Source organism: Pseudorasbora parva, chromosome 24 (genome assembly GCF_024679245.1).
Source record: "Pseudorasbora parva isolate DD20220531a chromosome 24, ASM2467924v1, whole genome shotgun sequence".
Classification (NCBI taxonomy): Eukaryota; Metazoa; Chordata; class Actinopteri; order Cypriniformes; family Gobionidae; genus Pseudorasbora; species Pseudorasbora parva.
This window is the reverse complement of record NC_090195.1, coordinates 14732527-14750035: the sequence shown is the minus strand read 5'-3', so window position 1 is coordinate 14750035 and position 17509 is coordinate 14732527. Positions and strand designations below refer to the sequence as shown.

The 17509-nt window shown below is 37.6% G+C and overlaps 3 protein-coding genes across 4 annotated transcripts; all 3 read right to left on the bottom strand.

The window, feature by feature from the left end:
• Positions 1-918: 918 nt before the first annotated feature.
• Positions 919-3373, bottom strand: c1qtnf9 (C1q and TNF related 9). The gene is made up of 3 exons (XM_067435059.1): positions 3103-3373; positions 2822-2884; positions 919-1802 (listed from the first exon to the last, which is right to left on the bottom strand). Exons 1-3 carry the CDS (start codon positions 3287-3289, stop codon positions 1033-1035), a joined length of 1020 nt encoding a protein of 339 aa, XP_067291160.1. The 5' UTR covers positions 3290-3373; the 3' UTR covers positions 919-1032.
• A 2061-nt stretch (positions 3374-5434) lies between these two features.
• On the bottom strand, positions 5435-8317 carry tagln3b (transgelin 3b). Of its 2 annotated transcripts, none has more exons than XM_067434805.1 (5): positions 8168-8317; positions 6895-7133; positions 6622-6796; positions 6308-6410; positions 5435-6187 (listed from the first exon to the last, which is right to left on the bottom strand). In XM_067434805.1, exons 2-5 carry the CDS (start codon positions 7072-7074, stop codon positions 6046-6048), a joined length of 600 nt encoding a protein of 199 aa, XP_067290906.1. In that variant the 5' UTR covers positions 7075-7133; positions 8168-8317; the 3' UTR covers positions 5435-6045. The 2 variants fall into 2 exon arrangements, with proteins under 2 accessions (XP_067290906.1, XP_067290907.1); XM_067434806.1 differs by having other exon boundaries at positions 6895-7128; positions 8168-8292.
• A 4674-nt stretch (positions 8318-12991) lies between these two features.
• On the bottom strand, positions 12992-16965 carry abhd10b (abhydrolase domain containing 10, depalmitoylase b). Its single transcript, XM_067434631.1, has 5 exons — positions 16821-16965; positions 15717-15900; positions 14775-14886; positions 13743-13880; positions 12992-13643 (listed from the first exon to the last, which is right to left on the bottom strand). Exons 1-5 carry the CDS (start codon positions 16912-16914, stop codon positions 13302-13304), a joined length of 870 nt encoding a protein of 289 aa, XP_067290732.1. The 5' UTR covers positions 16915-16965; the 3' UTR covers positions 12992-13301.
• Positions 16966-17509: the final 544 nt, after the last annotated feature.

The window sequence follows — 17509 nt, the reverse complement described above, 5'->3', positions numbered from 1 at the left end:
CAGTGCTAAGTGTTTGCTATAGTTGGTTAAATGCCCCCAATGGACGTCCAATATGTTTTGTACAGTATGGGATGAGCACAAACGTTAGCCGGAGGATTCACATTCTCCAATGAGCATAGGGATATTCCTACATTTACATTTGGCAGATATTTCTAGCAGACAGACTTTGGTCTACAAATCAAATATGTCATATTGCAGTATTTATAAACAAAATACAGAATTGAGCTTAATATTGAAACCAACTTTTACAACATGGCACTCTTCTTGAACTTTATTAAATCAACAATGCTGATAAATGATATATTCGGTAGAGCTGGTTATGTCTAAATTGAACTCAATTTATAATTTACATTTAGCCTACTTTTATTAGGCTATTTATGAACTGTGCAACACTGAGTTATTGAACCAAATTGAAACAATTAAATTAAGATGAATAATGACACTGCTTTACAGCTGAAATTTAATACATTTCATAACTTAATTTTACAACACTAATTTTCATGTTTGTTAATGTGAAGCTGCTTTAACACAATGTGTTAACACACAGTGTGACTAATTATAAATGATTTATCCACGTACATATATATATATATATTTTTAAAGATTTTAAATAATTGTTCCAAAACATTCATTCCACTTCCACCTGGTAATGACATCTCTTCTCTGATGACCTGTGTGTCTAGCCTACTGTGCGTCAGCATGAGGGTGGGACAATAATCGCTCCTCTCCACCAACCAGTCACTCACATGAGAGCAAATGACAAGAATCCAATCGGTTACAAATGATAAAAAAAAGTATTGTCAGAGAAGCCATTTAAAGCAGATAAACATCACAATAAGGAAGAAAAGACAATCGCAACATCCATTTGTCGACTTTAAGCTTTTGTTCACAGATGGATCTGAGAAGCACAAAGGATGATTCATATTTTTATTGATGTAAATTCAATTAACAAAGACAACATTTAGTGAATTTAAATTTTTTTCTTTCAAATCATGGTTTTGCACCACTGTATTCTTCTTTGGGGCAGCATCTTTAGGTTGCAAAAAGAAGAAATCCAGAAAAAACTGTGTCGTCGTCTTCATCTGCATATAACCCGTTATGTAGCTGTTTATCAGCCACCTGCAACCACACTTTATCTCCGGCCTCCAGTTCTAGGACTGCCCCCCCGGCAGCCTGGTCCTCACCTCCTTGATAGGTGTCCATAGTGTAGATCACTCGCTGACCATTCTTCACCAGGGCCACTTTTACATTGCGAGAGTAGACAGTAATATGGTAGGTAAAAAAATAGGCTCCGCTGATGGCACAAGTAAAGCGGCCAGTCTCAGGGTCGTAGTGACCCTGATGGTTATAGAGGATTTTATCAAAGCGAATTGGAGTATTGGAGGCGGGTAACTTGGTGCTTTCGCTCAGTCTAGCTGAGAAGGCACTTTTTGGTATCTCAGGCATGTCCCCCTTTGGACCTTGCTCCCCGGTGTCCCCTTTTGACCCTTTCTCACCACGAACACCAATGCTGCCTTTGAAACCTTGGTGGCCGAGCTCACCTTTTGGGCCTGGTCGCCCTGGGGGCCCCAAAGGACCCTGTATGCCCTTGTCTCCCCTATGACCAATTTCTCCTTGTGCTCCTTCAGGGCCTATAGGACCCACATCCCCTTTGATACCCTGTGGTCCTGGCAAACCAAGTTCTCCTTTCTGCCCTTTCAAACCTAGTGGCCCTGAGAAGCCTTGGGGCCCCATTTTACCAGGTGGGCCCCTTTCTCCATTGTCTCCACGCTTCCCCTTCACACCGACTATGCCAGGAACACCTGAAAAAGCACCAACCTTATGATAATAGCAATAGCCAAATTAAGTGAATATTTTCTGTATTCTATTCAACTGTATACATACAGTTAAACATTATAAAATACATTTACAATTTTAAATCTTAATTAGCAAGTTTGGTTAAATGCTATTTTTTTTATAATATAATAAAAAATATATATATTTATATTGAAAATACTGTACATAATAAATGCTAGTAAATATATGAGGAAATGTTATATATATATATATATATATATATATATATATATATATATATATATATATATACACACAGATCAGGCATAACATTATGACCACCGTCCTAATATTTTGTTGGTTCCCCTTTTGCTGCCAACATAGAAGCAGACCCTTTAAGTCCTATATGGGGGCTCCATGGATCGGATTTGTTTGTTCGGCACATCCCACAGATGCTCGATTGGATTGAGATCTGGGGAATTTGGAGGCCAAGTCAACACCTTAAACTCGTTGTTGTGCTCCTCAAACCAATCTTTTACCATTTTTGCTTTGTGGCAGGGCGCATTATCCTGCAGAAATAGGCCACAGCCACCAGGGAATACCATTTCAATGAAAGGGTGTACATGATCTGCAACAATGCTTAGGGTAGTTGTACGTGTCAAAGTAACATCCACATATGACAGAACCCAAGGTTTTCCAGCATCACACTGCCTCTGCCGAATTGCCTTCTTCCCATAGTGCATCCTGGTGCTAGATTGTTCCCTAGGGAAGAGACACACATATACACCCGGCCATCCACTTGATGTCTGATGCTCACATGCCCATTGTTGGCGCTTTTAGTGGTGGACAGGGGTCAGCATGGGCACTCTGACTGGTCTGCGGCTATGCAGCCCCATACGCAACAAACTGTGTATTCTGACACCTTTGTACCAGGAACCAGCATTAACTTCATGAGCAATTTGAGCTATAGATTTTAGGAAGGCTGTCATAATGTTATGCCTGATTATTGTATTTGCCATATGGGAGTATTTAGAAAAATATTTACCAGGTTCTCCTTTATCTCCTTTTGGACCAACTTTTCCAGCTTCGCCACATGTTCCTATATCACCTTTAGAAAACCAACAGTTGATTGTATTGTATGAAACACTTAAATTGCATAAGAAAGGGTTTTATTGTTTTAGACTGTCAAGAAGTATTGCAAACATCTTTCTAAATATTTTCTTTTACAATGTTTAATTTGTGAACCTATTTGACCTTATTTGATCATACCTTAGCTTAAAGGTGACTGATTAACTGGAGTCAAGACTTTTTCACTTTCCTACTTACCTCTATCTCCTTTATCACCTTTGGCCCCATCTCTGCCATCACGACCTGGCATTCCATTGTGTCCTGGATCTCCAGGGATTCCAGGTTGTCCGTACACACAGCCTGAATTTTTGTCAGGAACGCTCTGCTCCACAGCGTCGATTAATACAACTAGAAAAAGCATACAAATCTGACTGGGGAAGATCATGTTCCTCTCAAGCACCTGTACAGCAAGAGTCCAAGAATAGTTGCTGCATTTGAGGAGGCTGCATCTGCACAAAGGTTTGAAGAATTTTCAGACTTCATATATTGCAAACCTGTTATTTCATTGGTCAGAAAGACATTGTTTAGATTACTTATTTTACCCAAATATGTTACACATCAGTTGTGTCCTCTATTGTAATTCCTTTTTGTATTTTAGTTTAGATAATGATTAACCTGAAACATGCTATTGCACAATCCATATTAGCATGAGTTTTGCTAACAAAAGCCATTTATATTCATTATATTGTGGAGTAAAGCTAATATTAAACTGAAAGCCATCATGAAAGTCAGTCTGTCACTTCCATGAGGGCTTTGGGATGTTATGTGACCCAAGCATCTTGCTTTTTAATTTGCCATAATTGATTTGGTTGCTTTATAAATGTTACTGAACAGTCATAAAGTCAGTCTAAAGAGCATCCTGAAATTCATTGCATACTGAACATGGCCCCATTCAGCTCCACATGGGTGTTACTCTATCTTGATTAAATTTCCACATCAGTGACACAGCAATTGCAATGCAACGCATCCCAACGCTTGACCTTATGAATAATGCTTTTCCATTTGCCTTTAAGCTTTTTAAATATGTCTTCCTCCCACTCTTGAACATTAAGGTTTCAATTAGAGCTAAAAGGTTTCTACAGCCATATATGAAAATGTATAACACAGCTTAAATGTGCCACAACAAGCAGAAATATGAAGGCATAATAAATTAAGGCAACCTTTTTGTTTATGTTTTATTCTTAAGGCGCTGTCAATGACAGCCTGTCATATTTACTGTCGGTGGGATTTTTTTTTTTCAATAGGAAGCAAGTTTCTGCCACTGCATAAAAAAATTAAAAGGTATTTGCAACTTTTTATCTCGTAATAGATATTATAAGATATAAACTCACAACTGCAAGTTATAAAGTCAGAATTGCAAGATATAAACTTGCATTTGCAACTGCAATAAAAATGTCAGAATAGTGAGCTTACTTTTTTCTCAGCAGTGGACGTTATAACTCGCAAATCTGAGTTTATATCTCACAATTTTGAGTAAAGAGTTAGAATTGTGGGATCTAAACTTGCAAACACGAGAAAATTTCAGAATTGTGAGCTTACTTTTTTCCTCACAATTGGACGTTAAAACTCAATTGTGAGTTTATACCTCACAATTTTAAGAAAAAAGTGGGTTGCGAAATATCTATTCGGAATTGCGAGAAACAAGTTAAAATTGCGAGAAATAAATTTGCACAAAAAAAATTCAGAATTGCGAGTCTAAATTTCTCTTATATCTCGCAATTGCATGAAAAAAAGTAAAAACAGGCTATCACCAGACCAAGCTCAATCTTTTAAGATTGAACATTAGTCTGGGGAGTCTGCTCAGTATTGTCAACTGCACAAGAGGAGTGATCAACGGGCATAGTTCAAATGACACTGTACACAATTGGATAGTCCTTCAGCCAATCAGACCACAAGAGGAGTGATCAATGGCAAATGACTCTGTAGGCAATTGGATAGTCATTCAACTAATCAGACCAACGATCCATCACTTCTCTATCTGTCATGTTGCATTTGTAATGGTGGCAGGATAGAAAAATGTACAGGTTTGCAGCCTGAGCTGCAGGGCGAAATCAAATCGACAGCAGATCAGGCTAGGTTTACCCAGTCTACAAAATTGAGGGATATATTTGCAATAAGATAATGTTGCAATTGCAAAAAAAAAGTCTGAATTGTGAGATATGAACTCACATTTATGAGAAACATGTCAAAATGCTTGGGTAAAATAAATTTGCAGCATTTACGAAAAGAAAGGTGATTAATTTGAAAGTGACCTCTGCATTCTGATGAAAATGTACGTTTTTATTGCACGTGAAATTGTGACTGCGCCTTAAAAAAACCAAATTTTATTGATTTTAATAAACTATAAAGCAGTATCTTGATCATAAAAAAACATAACATTAAGAATGTTTTAAATATGTAGACATAAAGAACCTTTAGGCAATCCAAGATGACTATTGTAAAACCTATTAATACTTAAAATATTGTACAATATTCATTAGGTTTAAAATGTGAAATATTATTTTAATGAAAACAAGAACACATTTACCAATCATGTTAAGTTACCAATTTATTAAACATTTGGATCAAACATGGTCACCAAAACTGACATGGAATGTTAACACAGAACAACAATGGACAACACAAACAAGTATATTTATACATGTATTGACTGTTAATCTGCATACAGTACTTCTGGTTAGTCTGTGAAATGACATTTTAATGGTTCTATTATTTAATTTTTTACTATTAAAACAGCAAAAGAGCTGATCAAAATAGCAACAGGTGCAATACAGTATCCGCAAGGGCAAACTGTTGTCTTTTACTGTACATTCAAACACTATGTAAACTGGTAAACTGTTACAGTTGCTGTCTGTTATTTGGTATATCAACACACCGTTTGATAAGGCAGTTGTTTTGACTTGCTTAGATAAAACTTTAAGAATCACTATCACTAATTGCATACATTAAATAAATACATTTTATCACAAGCTGAGCAAACCAAACATAAAATAAATATATCTAGCATGCTCTAATGTCTTCAAACCCCTTAGATCTGATGCCACCATTAAAGAACACTGCTTGGTAAGGGTAAGGGTGAGGGTGAGGGGGGTTTAAGGTCTTCTGGGTGTTTTAGGCAGGTTGCCTGGCACTCATATAGCTTCACATAATCTGCCGATGCATGCCGTAACCAGTCATGCCTGCTTGAGATGCCCCACGGTTACTGCCCATCTGTAAGCCAATTAGATTCTGACCCTGACGCAATTGCTCCTCAGAAAACTCTCGACGGGTGCCTTGAGATTTCCTGTCACACAAGATCAAAAGAGTTCACATGGCACTGAGACACAACAAAATCCATTCACAGGTCCAAACAGACAGGACTTAACGCACCATTATGAATTAGTCTGCCAGAAATCTTGCTCACCTGTGAAACCAGTCCCGGTTACCTCGGTAATGTCCATCGTCTTTTGTAACAGCCACGCTACCCAGCGCCATTAGAGTTCTCTGGACGGCTGCCATGTCTTTTCCTTTAACCAAGGGAACCAACAAACACTGAAGTGACTTTGGCTACAAACCAAGAACGCAACTTGCATACTACAGTACATCACCCCAGAAAGCACTGCCTTCAAAACAATCGAAACTCCTATATTAATTTGCTACAGCTGCATGCTTTTACAAGCTAATTCCGTTGTTCGAGTAGTGCTGTTATAGAACTTATAAAAAATAATTTTACTGTACCTTCCCACAAGTCTACTGTCTGAAAAATGTCTGTGGTGATTACTCCATAGGCTTCAGTTGCCTGAAGGAATTGGGAGATCTTTTCCATCTGCTTAAAGGCCATCTGTGTCTCTGGGATCTTCTTAATAGGCTCCTTACCACGAGGATACAAACTGTTAATGAGTCGACAGAGGACCTGCAGACATGGACGATAAAGGTACGGGGAAGATAAAGGTAAATAAAAGATGAACAGAAGCATGCTGCTGTGATATTGTCAAACTGATATTTACTCACAGTGCCATCCATTAGCCAGTTCTGAAAGTTTTGTCTCCCTGGCTGTGGTTTTTCAACATTTCCTCCGCACTGAGCAACAATCCAGTCCACCAGTCGAGATTCCAGCTCTGGGTCATATTTCTGCTCAATCTTCTCCTGCACCTCACGGCTCAGCCCATAACTTGGTCCTCGGTTAGCCATTGGTCACTTAAGTTGATTAATTCCCCAGTATATATAAAGAGACACTAGCTGAACCTGTGCTACAAACAGAGAGAGAAAAAAATATTTTCCCATTAGCTATAAAAAGGGTATAAAAGTCTTTATTGAATATTAACTGTCCTGTATTATGTTGATATCTTATTGTATACTGATATATACAATAAGATATAATTGTATACTAATATATATGTATGAAGAGTTCAGATCCAAAAGCCTATATATATATATATATATATCAAACTAAAATTGATTCGGACACCAACATTTTCTCACATTATCACAGTTTAGTCGCTATAGTTTAGAAAAATGGTAATAAAATATGACAAAAACTGAGTTAAACTGTGTCAGAACAAATGAATCTTGATGATGTCTGATAACTTTGATAAAAAATGTATTTAATGAATTTAACAGCTGATTGGTTGATTGAAATCTAAGTACACACTTAGAAATTAACAATTTAGGTCAACCAATTACAAAGCACTGCTTAATTTTGTTCAGTCTGTGGTTTAAAAGCTCACATTAGCAATTAAAGAAAAAAACACTTCAGCAAAACATGTCTGAATCATTTAGGTCCCAAATGTATCTAGTTTACTGGTCCACTGTATGAAGAATTTTTAGGTATAATATGCTACCTTATTATGTTTAATACAAAATCTGTTTACCTTATTTTGCTATCCTCACTTACAAAAATTAACTATAGTGTCCTGCACCCACTAGTAAAAAATATATATCTGGTGTCTGAATATTTTTTTGTTTAATATGATGATCACGAACTGGCAAGGGGTAATATTGACCGGGGTGTGGTCCATGCTTGTTTCCATGTGACTTAAAAAAAGAAAAAAATCTAAATATATTTAATTTTAAACCTATTTCGAACTTAATAACAGAAGATCATGGCAATGATTCTATTGTTTAGAATAAGGTAGAGCATGCAGACTGCATCCCGCAGGTTTAGACCAAATTAGTTTGAAACTATTACATTTAAACAACTATCCTACTGATCATTATAGCCTTTAATTAGATTATTGCGATGTCCACACACAAATAATTTTGTCAAGGATAACATTTTACTTACTGAAAGGAGATGTGCGTGTAGTCCTCTTGCGCAACGAGGTCAAATCCTTCCTGTGGTCACTGCTCAGAGATGCTGAACTGAAACATCCATGAATGCAGCGAGGATGGGGCGTGGCTCCGAGCTCAATGTCCGAGTGCGGAACCCTACTATGGAGGAGGCTTGGCTAATGAATATTAATTAGCTACGTATCTGGACGCTGGTGGAAAGTTACCAAGTAGCGTCGGCTTCACTTAATTAACATTCATGAGCTTATCTGGAATAGCAAGAAGGACGGACTGTTCAAACAAATGTAACACTAAACAGTCTACAAACATTTTTCTCGTGTATGACTCCTTATTATACTTCACTTAAGTAACTTCACGTATTTAAAAAAATAAGATTATATATAAACATGTATACTTCTCTACGAGGTTAAATGCGTTTTCATAATGCGAAATGGAAAAAAAACCTTTCCCCTCTCAGGAACAAGCCCATTTCCAATTAGATTAAGATGCATTACCAATGCTTGTAAATTGAAAAAAAAAAGAAAGAAAAAAAACCTTGAGAAGCACGTGATAACCAGGAAAAGTCTTTGAAGTAATTACTGAAATCTTTAAGCATGATTTAAATCTCCTTTTACTTATAAAAGTAGGCCAATAAATGAGTAAACTGAGTAAATCTTGTAAAAACAATCTTGTAAATGTAAATCTTTAGACACACAATTATTTTCTTACATTGTAGAGTATAAATACTGTGTAAATATCAATGTATATTTGTAAAGGCAGCTTATATAATTCAAGAAGGTTCTTCTATAATGCATTTTCTGTTTAAATGGCACCTGAATGAATCGTTTGATTCATGTTTAATTGATTCACTATGCATAAACTGCATAATGCCATTTTTAGACCTCGGATAACCAACTGATATAGAAAGGTCAGTCTGATCGTTTAAAAAAACAAGCTCATCGTTTGGGATGGGGTAAAAAAAAAGAACCCTGGCTCATTGAACACAGTCCAACACTAATCCTGCATGTTAATAAACAACCAAGCAGTTTGTGGAGCAGTGGCCCAATACGTCCTCTAAACAAACAAAGAGTGCAGGGGGCGAGGGAAAATTGAAAGGTCAGGTTTATATGCATGATTGTTTGATTTACAGTTTCATTTAAATCTAATTTGAGCTAAATCTGTGGCAGTTTATTTTTGTGTCTTTATGCTCTAAAGAATAATTGCAATGATCTTCGACTATAATGTTGATGACCACAAAAGTGAATTTTCACTTGTAGAATTCTGGGTTACATTGGTCATTGCAGGTGGCAATCAGAACTGGGTTTAAAATGTTCCCTCCTCCAATCCCTAGATTGTTACCAGTCAAAGGAGGGCCGTAACAGTGACGTATAATGGAAATTAATAGGGACAACTTGTAAACTTTAAAATATTCACTGTTTCAATATTATAATCACAAGACGCAAAAAAATATTAAATTATGTAAGGACACTCAAATACACAAGATCTAACAGATGTGAAGAACACACACACACATATACATACATACATACACACACACACACACACACGCACACGCACGCACGCGCACGCACGCGCACGCACGCACGCACGCACGCACGCACGCACGCACGCACGCACGCACGCACGCACGCACGCACGCACGCACGCACGCACGCACGCACGCACGCACGCACACACACACACACACACACACACACACACACACACACACTTTTAAGGGGGCATATATATGACCGGATCCGATGCTTCAATCAATGGACTGAAATTAATTTTAAAATTATGTGCGGTAAACTGAGCTAGGCATATAAAAAGGGCATATTGCAGGTAAAAAAATAATTAAAATGAATATACAGGTGCTGGTCATGTAATTAGAATATCATCAAAAAGTTTATTTATTTCACTAATTCCATTCAAAAAGTGAAACTTGTATATTATATTCATTCATTACACACAGACTGATATGTTTCAAATGTTTATTTCTTTTCATTTTGATGATTATAACTGACAACTAAGGAAAATCCCAAATTCATATTATGTTATATAATTAGGGGCCAAGCACCGAAGGTGCAGAGGCACCTATTGTAATATTTCATATAATATTGTGAAAAGGTTCAATATTGAAGACAGACACCTGGTGCCACACTCTAATCAGCTAATTAACTCAAAACACCTGCAAAGGCCTTTAAATGGTGTCTCAGTCCAGTTCTGTAGGCTACACAATCATAGGGAAGTCTGCTGACTTGACAGCTGTCCAAAGGCAACCATTGACACCTTGCACAAGGAGGGCAAGACACAAAAGGTTATTGCAAAAGAGGCTGGCTGTTCACAGAGCTCTGTGTCTAAGCACATTCATAGAAAGGTTAAGGGAAGAAAAATATGGTAGAAAAAAAGTGTACAAGCAATAGGTAACCGCACCCTGGAGAGGATTGTGAAACAAAACCAATTAAAAAATGTGGGGGAGATTCACAAAGAGTGGACTGCAGCTGGAGTCAGTGCTTCAAGAAACACTACGCACAGGGAATGCAAGACATGGGTTTCAGCCGTCACATTCCTTGTGTCAAGCTACTCTTGAACAACAGACAGCATCAGAAGTGTGTCGTCTGGGCTAAAGACAAAAATGATTGCTGAGTGGCAAAGTTTATTCTCTGATGAAAGTAAATTTTGCATTTTCTTTGGAAATCAGGATCCTAGAGTTAGGAGGAAGAGAGGAGAGGCATACAATCCACTTTACTTGAAGTCCAGTGTAAAGTTTTCACAGTCAATGATGGTTTAGGGTGCGATGTCATCTGCTGGTGTTGGTCTACTGTGTTTTCTAAGGTCAGAGGTCAACGCAGCCGTATACCAGGAAGTTTTAGAGGACTTCATGCTTCCTGCTGCTGACCAACTTTATGGAAATGCAGATTTAATTTTCCAACAGGACTTGGCACCTGCACACAGTGCCAAAGCAACCAGTACCTGGTTTAAGGACCATGGTATCCCTGTTCTTAATTGGCCAGTAAACTCATCTGACCTTAACCCCATAGAAAATCTATGGGGTATTGTGAAGAGGAAGATGTGATATGCCAGACCCAACAATGCAGAAGAGCTAAAGGCCACTATCAGAGAAACCTGGGCTCTTATAAAACCCGAGCAGTGGCACAGACTGATCGACTCCATGCCACACCGCACTGCTGCAGTAATTCAGGCAAAAGAAGTCCCAACTAATTATTGAGTGCTGTACATGCTCATACTTTTCAGTTGGCAGAGATTTCTAAAAGTCCTCTCTTTTGTATCGGTCTTAAGTAATATTCTAGTTTTCTGAGATACTGAATTGGGGATTTTCCTTAGTTGGCAGTTATAATCATCAAAATTAAAAGAAAAAAACATTTGAATTATTTCAGTCTGTGTGTAATGAATGAATATCCTCACTTTTTAATTGAATTGGTGAAATAAATCTACTTCTTGATGATATTCTAATTATATGACTAGCACCTGTATAACCTTGTATGAAAATACCATATGAAATAGTAATGCAGGAATGATTTGAAATGTTGTAAAAAGACACGAGCACAAATTTAGTAGATAAAGTGGCTGTTTCGTTGGCTGTTTGCAAAAAGGTTTTTTTTTTTTTTCGAGGGAGTCATGTTCCGGGCTCTGCGTTGGCTCAGTGCAGAATAGGTTGTTATTCAGGCCCCGTCCACACGGAGACGCGTTTAGCTGTATACGTATAAATTTTGTACCGTATCAGCGTTTCGTCCACACGGATCTGGTGTTTTAGAAGCATGAATCCAATATTTTTCCAAACCGGGTCCCAAAGTAAATCTGAAAACGATCATGTTCCATTTTCGTGTGTACAACGAATCCGTATATTTTCTGAAACGGTGATGTCATCACACTACGTCCAGCACGGTGAAAGAGTTAAGGGATACAACTACAGGCACTGGGCATGCGCACATCAATATCACGTCATTTAATAACCGTATCTGCATTATTGTAAGGGTATGTTTAGGGTCGGGGTAGGTGTAGGCATTAATAAAACATCTGTTAAGTAGCAAATGTATTTATTGTTATTTAATTGTGAGATTTTGCCTCACCTCCGACCACTGCTATACCCCTGCTAGCCACAACTCTTCTTCTCCGTTTTTAGTGTATTTCTGTTGCAAAATTACAGCGCCACACACTGGCCTAGCATGCAAACTACATCGTTTTTAGTCCGTTTTCGTAATCTCGTGTGGACGCAGATATTTCTTGAAACGAGGGAAAAAAAAGATCGGATAGGGAAAGCGCTGGCTTCGTGTGTACGGGGCCTTAGTATACAAGTGTGTATTTTCGGTAATTTTTCAATTTCAATTTATCATTGTCATGGTAAATTATTGTGTCCAGCATCCAGCCTGGATAATTATTTTCATTAATTACTCACCCTCCAGTTGTCTCAAACCTGTATTAGTTTCGTTCTTCTGCTGAACACAAAAATTACAATGTTTAAAACCAGACAGTTGATGACACCCATTGACTTCCATAGTAATAAAAAAAAAAAAAATACTATGGAAGACCGCTCGGCCGCCCCACATCCCAATAGCGGGACTCGCTCAGACAAGACATAGGCAGAGACTGGATGGGTCTGGCCATTGACCGAAAAAGCCTGGTGAAGTTGTTGTGGCTTGCATCGGAGTCAATGGGTGCTGTAAACTGTCTGATTACCAACATTTATTAAAGAAAAGTTGTTTTTTGTTCAGCAGAATAAAGAAACATGTTTTCACTTTTGGGTGAACTATCCCTTTAACTTGCATTAAAACAGGAATATGCTTCAAAGGAATTAAAGGAATACAGTAATCACTGATATTTACATCAAAATACTGTGTATTGGTATACAGAGGCTTTATTTCCATAAAACAGTTTGAAAAATGGTTAAAAAAGGCACAGGAGATCTAGACAAACCTCATGCTAGACAAACAGCAGCTTTACCTTAAAGGTTTTTATGGCACAGCATTGCACTGAGTAAACATGTAAAAGAAAGATTTTGTCTTCCCACAGTTCACTCTTTCCATTGTTCTTGTCTTGCAAGACAAAACAGGAAGCGAGTGTTTGGCAAAAGCAAGTGGGAGAGGGTCTTAAGGCTAGTTGCTTGGTAACCTGATCCAAACGGTGGCTCAAACCATGGTGGTAAGTTTGTCTATGAGGTCATCGATGGTGTAGACAATGAGTTTGATGTCATCTTTTTCAGCCATACGGTGCTGGCCGTGGCGGCGCAGAATGATGTCCACGTCGGGGCTCAGCACGCGCTCGGCCACTTGCATGGATATGTGCCAGGGCACGTCCTCATCTTTCAGGCCGTGAATGAGACGAACAGGACAGGTGATGGGAATGGGGCTCTGTAAGATGCAGTGGTTCTCCGCCTCACGCAGGAAGTCTATACTCACAGTGTAAATGCCCTCTTCGTTACTTTTTGTGGGGATCGTCCATGAACCCTTGTCCTCACACTCTTTTCTCACCTGAATAACATCAACAGTATCAACACCCCAACATTTCAGACATTTAATGTGATGTTTTTTGAACACAAAACATGTCAAACTACTTCAGTTGCATCTCACCTCTATAGGAAGTGTCTTGAAGGCTGTAACAAAATGATCTGCAGCTGTGGAAATGCCCACCAAAGCCTTTGTCTTCTCTGGGCGAGCCATAGCAGCCAAAAGCATCAGCCAGCCACCCATACTGGAGCCAACAAGAATCTAGGCGACAACATACTACAGTACTTACAGTCAAAGCTAGCGTTCAATGCCATAATTGAAAACAGTGACCTCTAGTGGTCACTCTTTAAAATGAATTAAGAATTAAAGAGATAGTTCACCCAAAAATGAAAATGACCCTATGATTTGCACACCCTCAAGTCATTCTAGGCGTATATGACATTCTTCTTTCAGACGAGTATAATAAGAGTTATATTCAAAAATGTCCTGGTTCTTCCCATTTTTATAATGGCGGTGAAGGGAGGGATGAAATTTTGAAGGCCAAAAAAGTGCATCCAACCATCATATAAGTAATCCATACGGCTTCAGTAGGTTAATAAAGTGAAGTGAATTGATGCGATTGTGTAAGAAAAATATACACCTAGGATGGCTTGAGGGTAATCATGGGACAATTTTCTTTTTTGGGGGAACTATCTCTTTAAGGCAAAACACTGAGCATGATTATTCCCAGAAATTAGTTTATTCGTTGATTAGTTAGTAAGAAGTAAGTCTTCTAAAAATGCAAAAGCTGCCCATTCCTCAGCTGGTCCAAATTATTGACTCATGTCTATCATGTCTAATGGGATAGGTGTGCCCTAATGGTTTGAATCCCCATACTAGCAGGAAACGATTGAGGTGCCTTTGAGAAAAGGCACCTAAATCCCAATCGTTTCCCGGGCACCATAGTGAATGGCTGCTCACTGCTCCGGATGTGTGTGTGTCTCCACGGTTCACAGTGCGTGTGCACTTCTGAGTACTCTTTTAATGCGTGTTCACTAACTTGAATGGGTTAAATGTAGAGGACAAATTCAGAGTATGGGTTACCATAATTGGTCATCACGTCACATAATTTCACTTCGATGTTTAGATAGCACCAAGAAAATCTTTGTACCTTACCTGAGGACCTTCAGCAAGTTCATCTAACATGAACAGGACATCTTTTTTCCATGTTCCAATGGTGCCTTCTGAAAATACACCTTCAGAAGCTCCATGACCAGAGTAATCAAACCTGTAAATCCATGTAAAATGATTTGGGTTTTGTGTGAACTTTCACCTAGAGGAATTCAACAGTTTTTCATTTCACACTGGGTTTTGTCTGATCCAAATTATGCAACATGTTAAGAGGGGTCCTCATTTTTTTTTCTTATGCAGTCAGACTACCTAATTTTTTGACCTCATGTTTCTTAATAATGTCATGGTGTACACAAGCAGCTTATTTCTGGTGAATATGCAGGACTTCTCCGGTTATTTAGTCCGTTAACCCCCCCTCAAGGTCGCATTCATCTGACTCTGCTATTGAGTGCAATGACCATTTCAAACTTGAATCAACAAACTTTGCATAGAACCAAGTCCCTGTCCAATTTTTTTTTCTTTTCCGATAATCTGTAACACTCAGATGTACATCACAATGCAGAAGAAAATATTTTTCTCATCATGACTTTAATAGGTTTATCACAAATTATGTTATTAGCATAATAATTTGATCTGATTTTTTATATGAATATTGAATTCAGAAATAAAATCTGAATGCCTTAGTATTTGACCAATCTGCAAGAACTAAAAGAATGTATGAATAATCTGACAATCATGATCTCTAGCATAATTTGCAAATGAGCCAATGAGACTTCAAAGAAAAAAACATCTGTACAAGAGTTCACATAAAAAAATGCCACAAATGTGCTTAATTGAGTAGTGACCTTGAAATAGTGCAAAATGTTACTTTTTACATTAAAACATTTGTTTTTTTTTCTAAAGCAGTATGTTATTATTATTTAAATGAAGTCTCAGACCTTTAGACCACATAGCACATATTTATGATTGTGAATATCAGACACAAACCTCAAGTAGGCATGGCCTAGAGATCTGCAGAACTCCTCCATGGCCTCTGCCTTCTGTCCACTCATGTTGGATCCATATCCAGGGAGGAACACAACACCAGGACTCTTTCCCTTCACTCTACGATAGGCCAGCTTTGGTTGATCTGGCCGTGATATGTATTGTACTGTAGATTTCTGTCGAACGCCTGCAAATAATCACAACAGTATGTGGCTTTAGAGTTCATAGGTCTACATTTTGTGACCATTCAAAAAGTTTAGGGTCAGTAAGCTATAAGATGCCATTATTTTTAGTGCAATTTAAATCTATTTCTAGTTTTATATAGTTTCAAATTAGTGCTGTCAAATTTAATAATTGCATTTAACATAAGGTTTTTGTTTATACATACACACACATATTATATTTTACACACACACACACACACACACACACACACACACACACACACACACACACACACACTCCCACACACAAAATTAAATTATTATACGAACATGCATATATTAGATTATAACACATAATAACTTATAATAACTTATTATTGTAATGGCAAATCTGAATTTTCAGCAGTTATTACTTAAGACATCGTGTCACATGATCCTTCAGAAATTCTGATTTGTTGCTTAAGATACATTTATTATTATTATTATTATTATTATTATTATTATTATTATTATTATTATTATTATATCATCATCATCATCATCAATGTTGAAAACCGTTAATGCAGCTTCATGTTTTGTGGAAAAGGAATGATGCAAGGAACTTTCAAAAGAAAAGCATTTATTGAAATACTAACGTTAGTCTTTGAGAGAAATATTATGGTCATCATCGTTGACTTTTAGGTTTTTGACAACATGTGTTAAATCAACTCCTAACAAACCTGATTAGAATAGATTAAATTACATAAACATTGAAGACTTTTAGTTGAAGCACACACTTTTACAGTTTTAAAGGTTAAATATCATATATAATGTGCAGTTATTCAGTGAGTTCCACTCCCCCAAGGCGTCCTGATACCACACCCCCTTCATTTGTCTACTTTGAAACAAGCGTCGTTTGCTTGTTTTATACCTAAATGTAGCTTTTTAGTTTAATTGTACGTACCCTCCAAAACCTTCGGTCTGATAGCGTGGACAGCTCCATTGCTCGAATTCAGCAAAAGTCCTCTCCAACAATGCTTCAGCACCAGCGCTGCCATGCCGTCTCACCACCACCCACCGCAGAAATAACGCGAGAATATCTGGGTTGCCATGTTTTAAACGCATATACCCCCCCCCCCCCCCACAAGCATTTGTGATGTTGCCAAATATATAGCAAAATAAATCGTCCCTCACTTTTTTTTTTGCACAAACGTTACCAGTCGACGTAAACCAGATATACCACTCTTACATTAAAAACTTAACTCTTGAGCATCCGGACATTTTTGTCTTTTTCATATTTTTTTTTTCATTTATTTTTCCTTTGTTGATGCCAATTGCATACATTTGGTCCCGTGTGTATCTTGATTTGAATTTTACTATTTCGCCCATCTATTTCCTTTATCAGATATGTTTTGCACTAGGTAGGCCTGCACAAAATGCTTTAAAAAAACTTTGTTAATCGGTTTTCATTCTGTTGGCAAGGATTCAAAGTGTAAAGTTGTACTTTTTTTTTTTTTTTTTTTTTTAACCGGATGGTGCCATTTTTTCAGGTTTGGCCTATAAAAGTCAATACTCACTTTATTTCTGCTTTCTGCTTATGCATATTATTATAGAGCCAGTTGGTTAAGATGATGCATCATGCAGCTATAATTG

Bases quoted from the DNA above. Each gene is read 5' to 3' on its own strand.
- c1qtnf9 (XM_067435059.1), bottom strand. From the start codon at position 3,289: ATGATCTTCCCCAGTCAGATTTGTATGCTTTTTCTAGTTGTATTAATC. The intron at 2,885-3,102 runs GTAAGTAGGAAA...GGTTTTCTAAAG, and splicing joins AGGTGATAAAGGAGATAGAG to GTGATATAGGAACATGTGGC. The intron at 1,803-2,821 runs GTAAATATTTTT...GTGCTTTTTCAG, and splicing joins AGGAGATAAAGGAGAACCTG to GTGTTCCTGGCATAGTCGGT.
- tagln3b (XM_067434805.1), bottom strand. From the start codon at position 7,074: ATGGCTAACCGAGGACCAAGTTATGGGCTGAGCCGTGAGGTGCAGGAG. The intron at 6,797-6,894 runs GTGAGTAAATAT...CCATGTCTGCAG, and splicing joins ACTGGCTAATGGATGGCACT to GTCCTCTGTCGACTCATTAA. The intron at 6,411-6,621 runs GTACAGTAAAAT...CCTTGGTTAAAG, and splicing joins GACAGTAGACTTGTGGGAAG to GAAAAGACATGGCAGCCGTC.
- abhd10b (XM_067434631.1), bottom strand. From the start codon at position 16,914: ATGGCAGCGCTGGTGCTGAAGCATTGTTGGAGAGGACTTTTGCTGAAT. The intron at 14,887-15,716 runs GTTTGTGTCTGA...ATGGATTTACAG, and splicing joins CTAGGCCATGCCTACTTGAG to GTTTGATTACTCTGGTCATG. The intron at 13,881-14,774 runs GTAAGGTACAAA...GTTGTCGCCTAG, and splicing joins AACTTGCTGAAGGTCCTCAG to ATTCTTGTTGGCTCCAGTAT.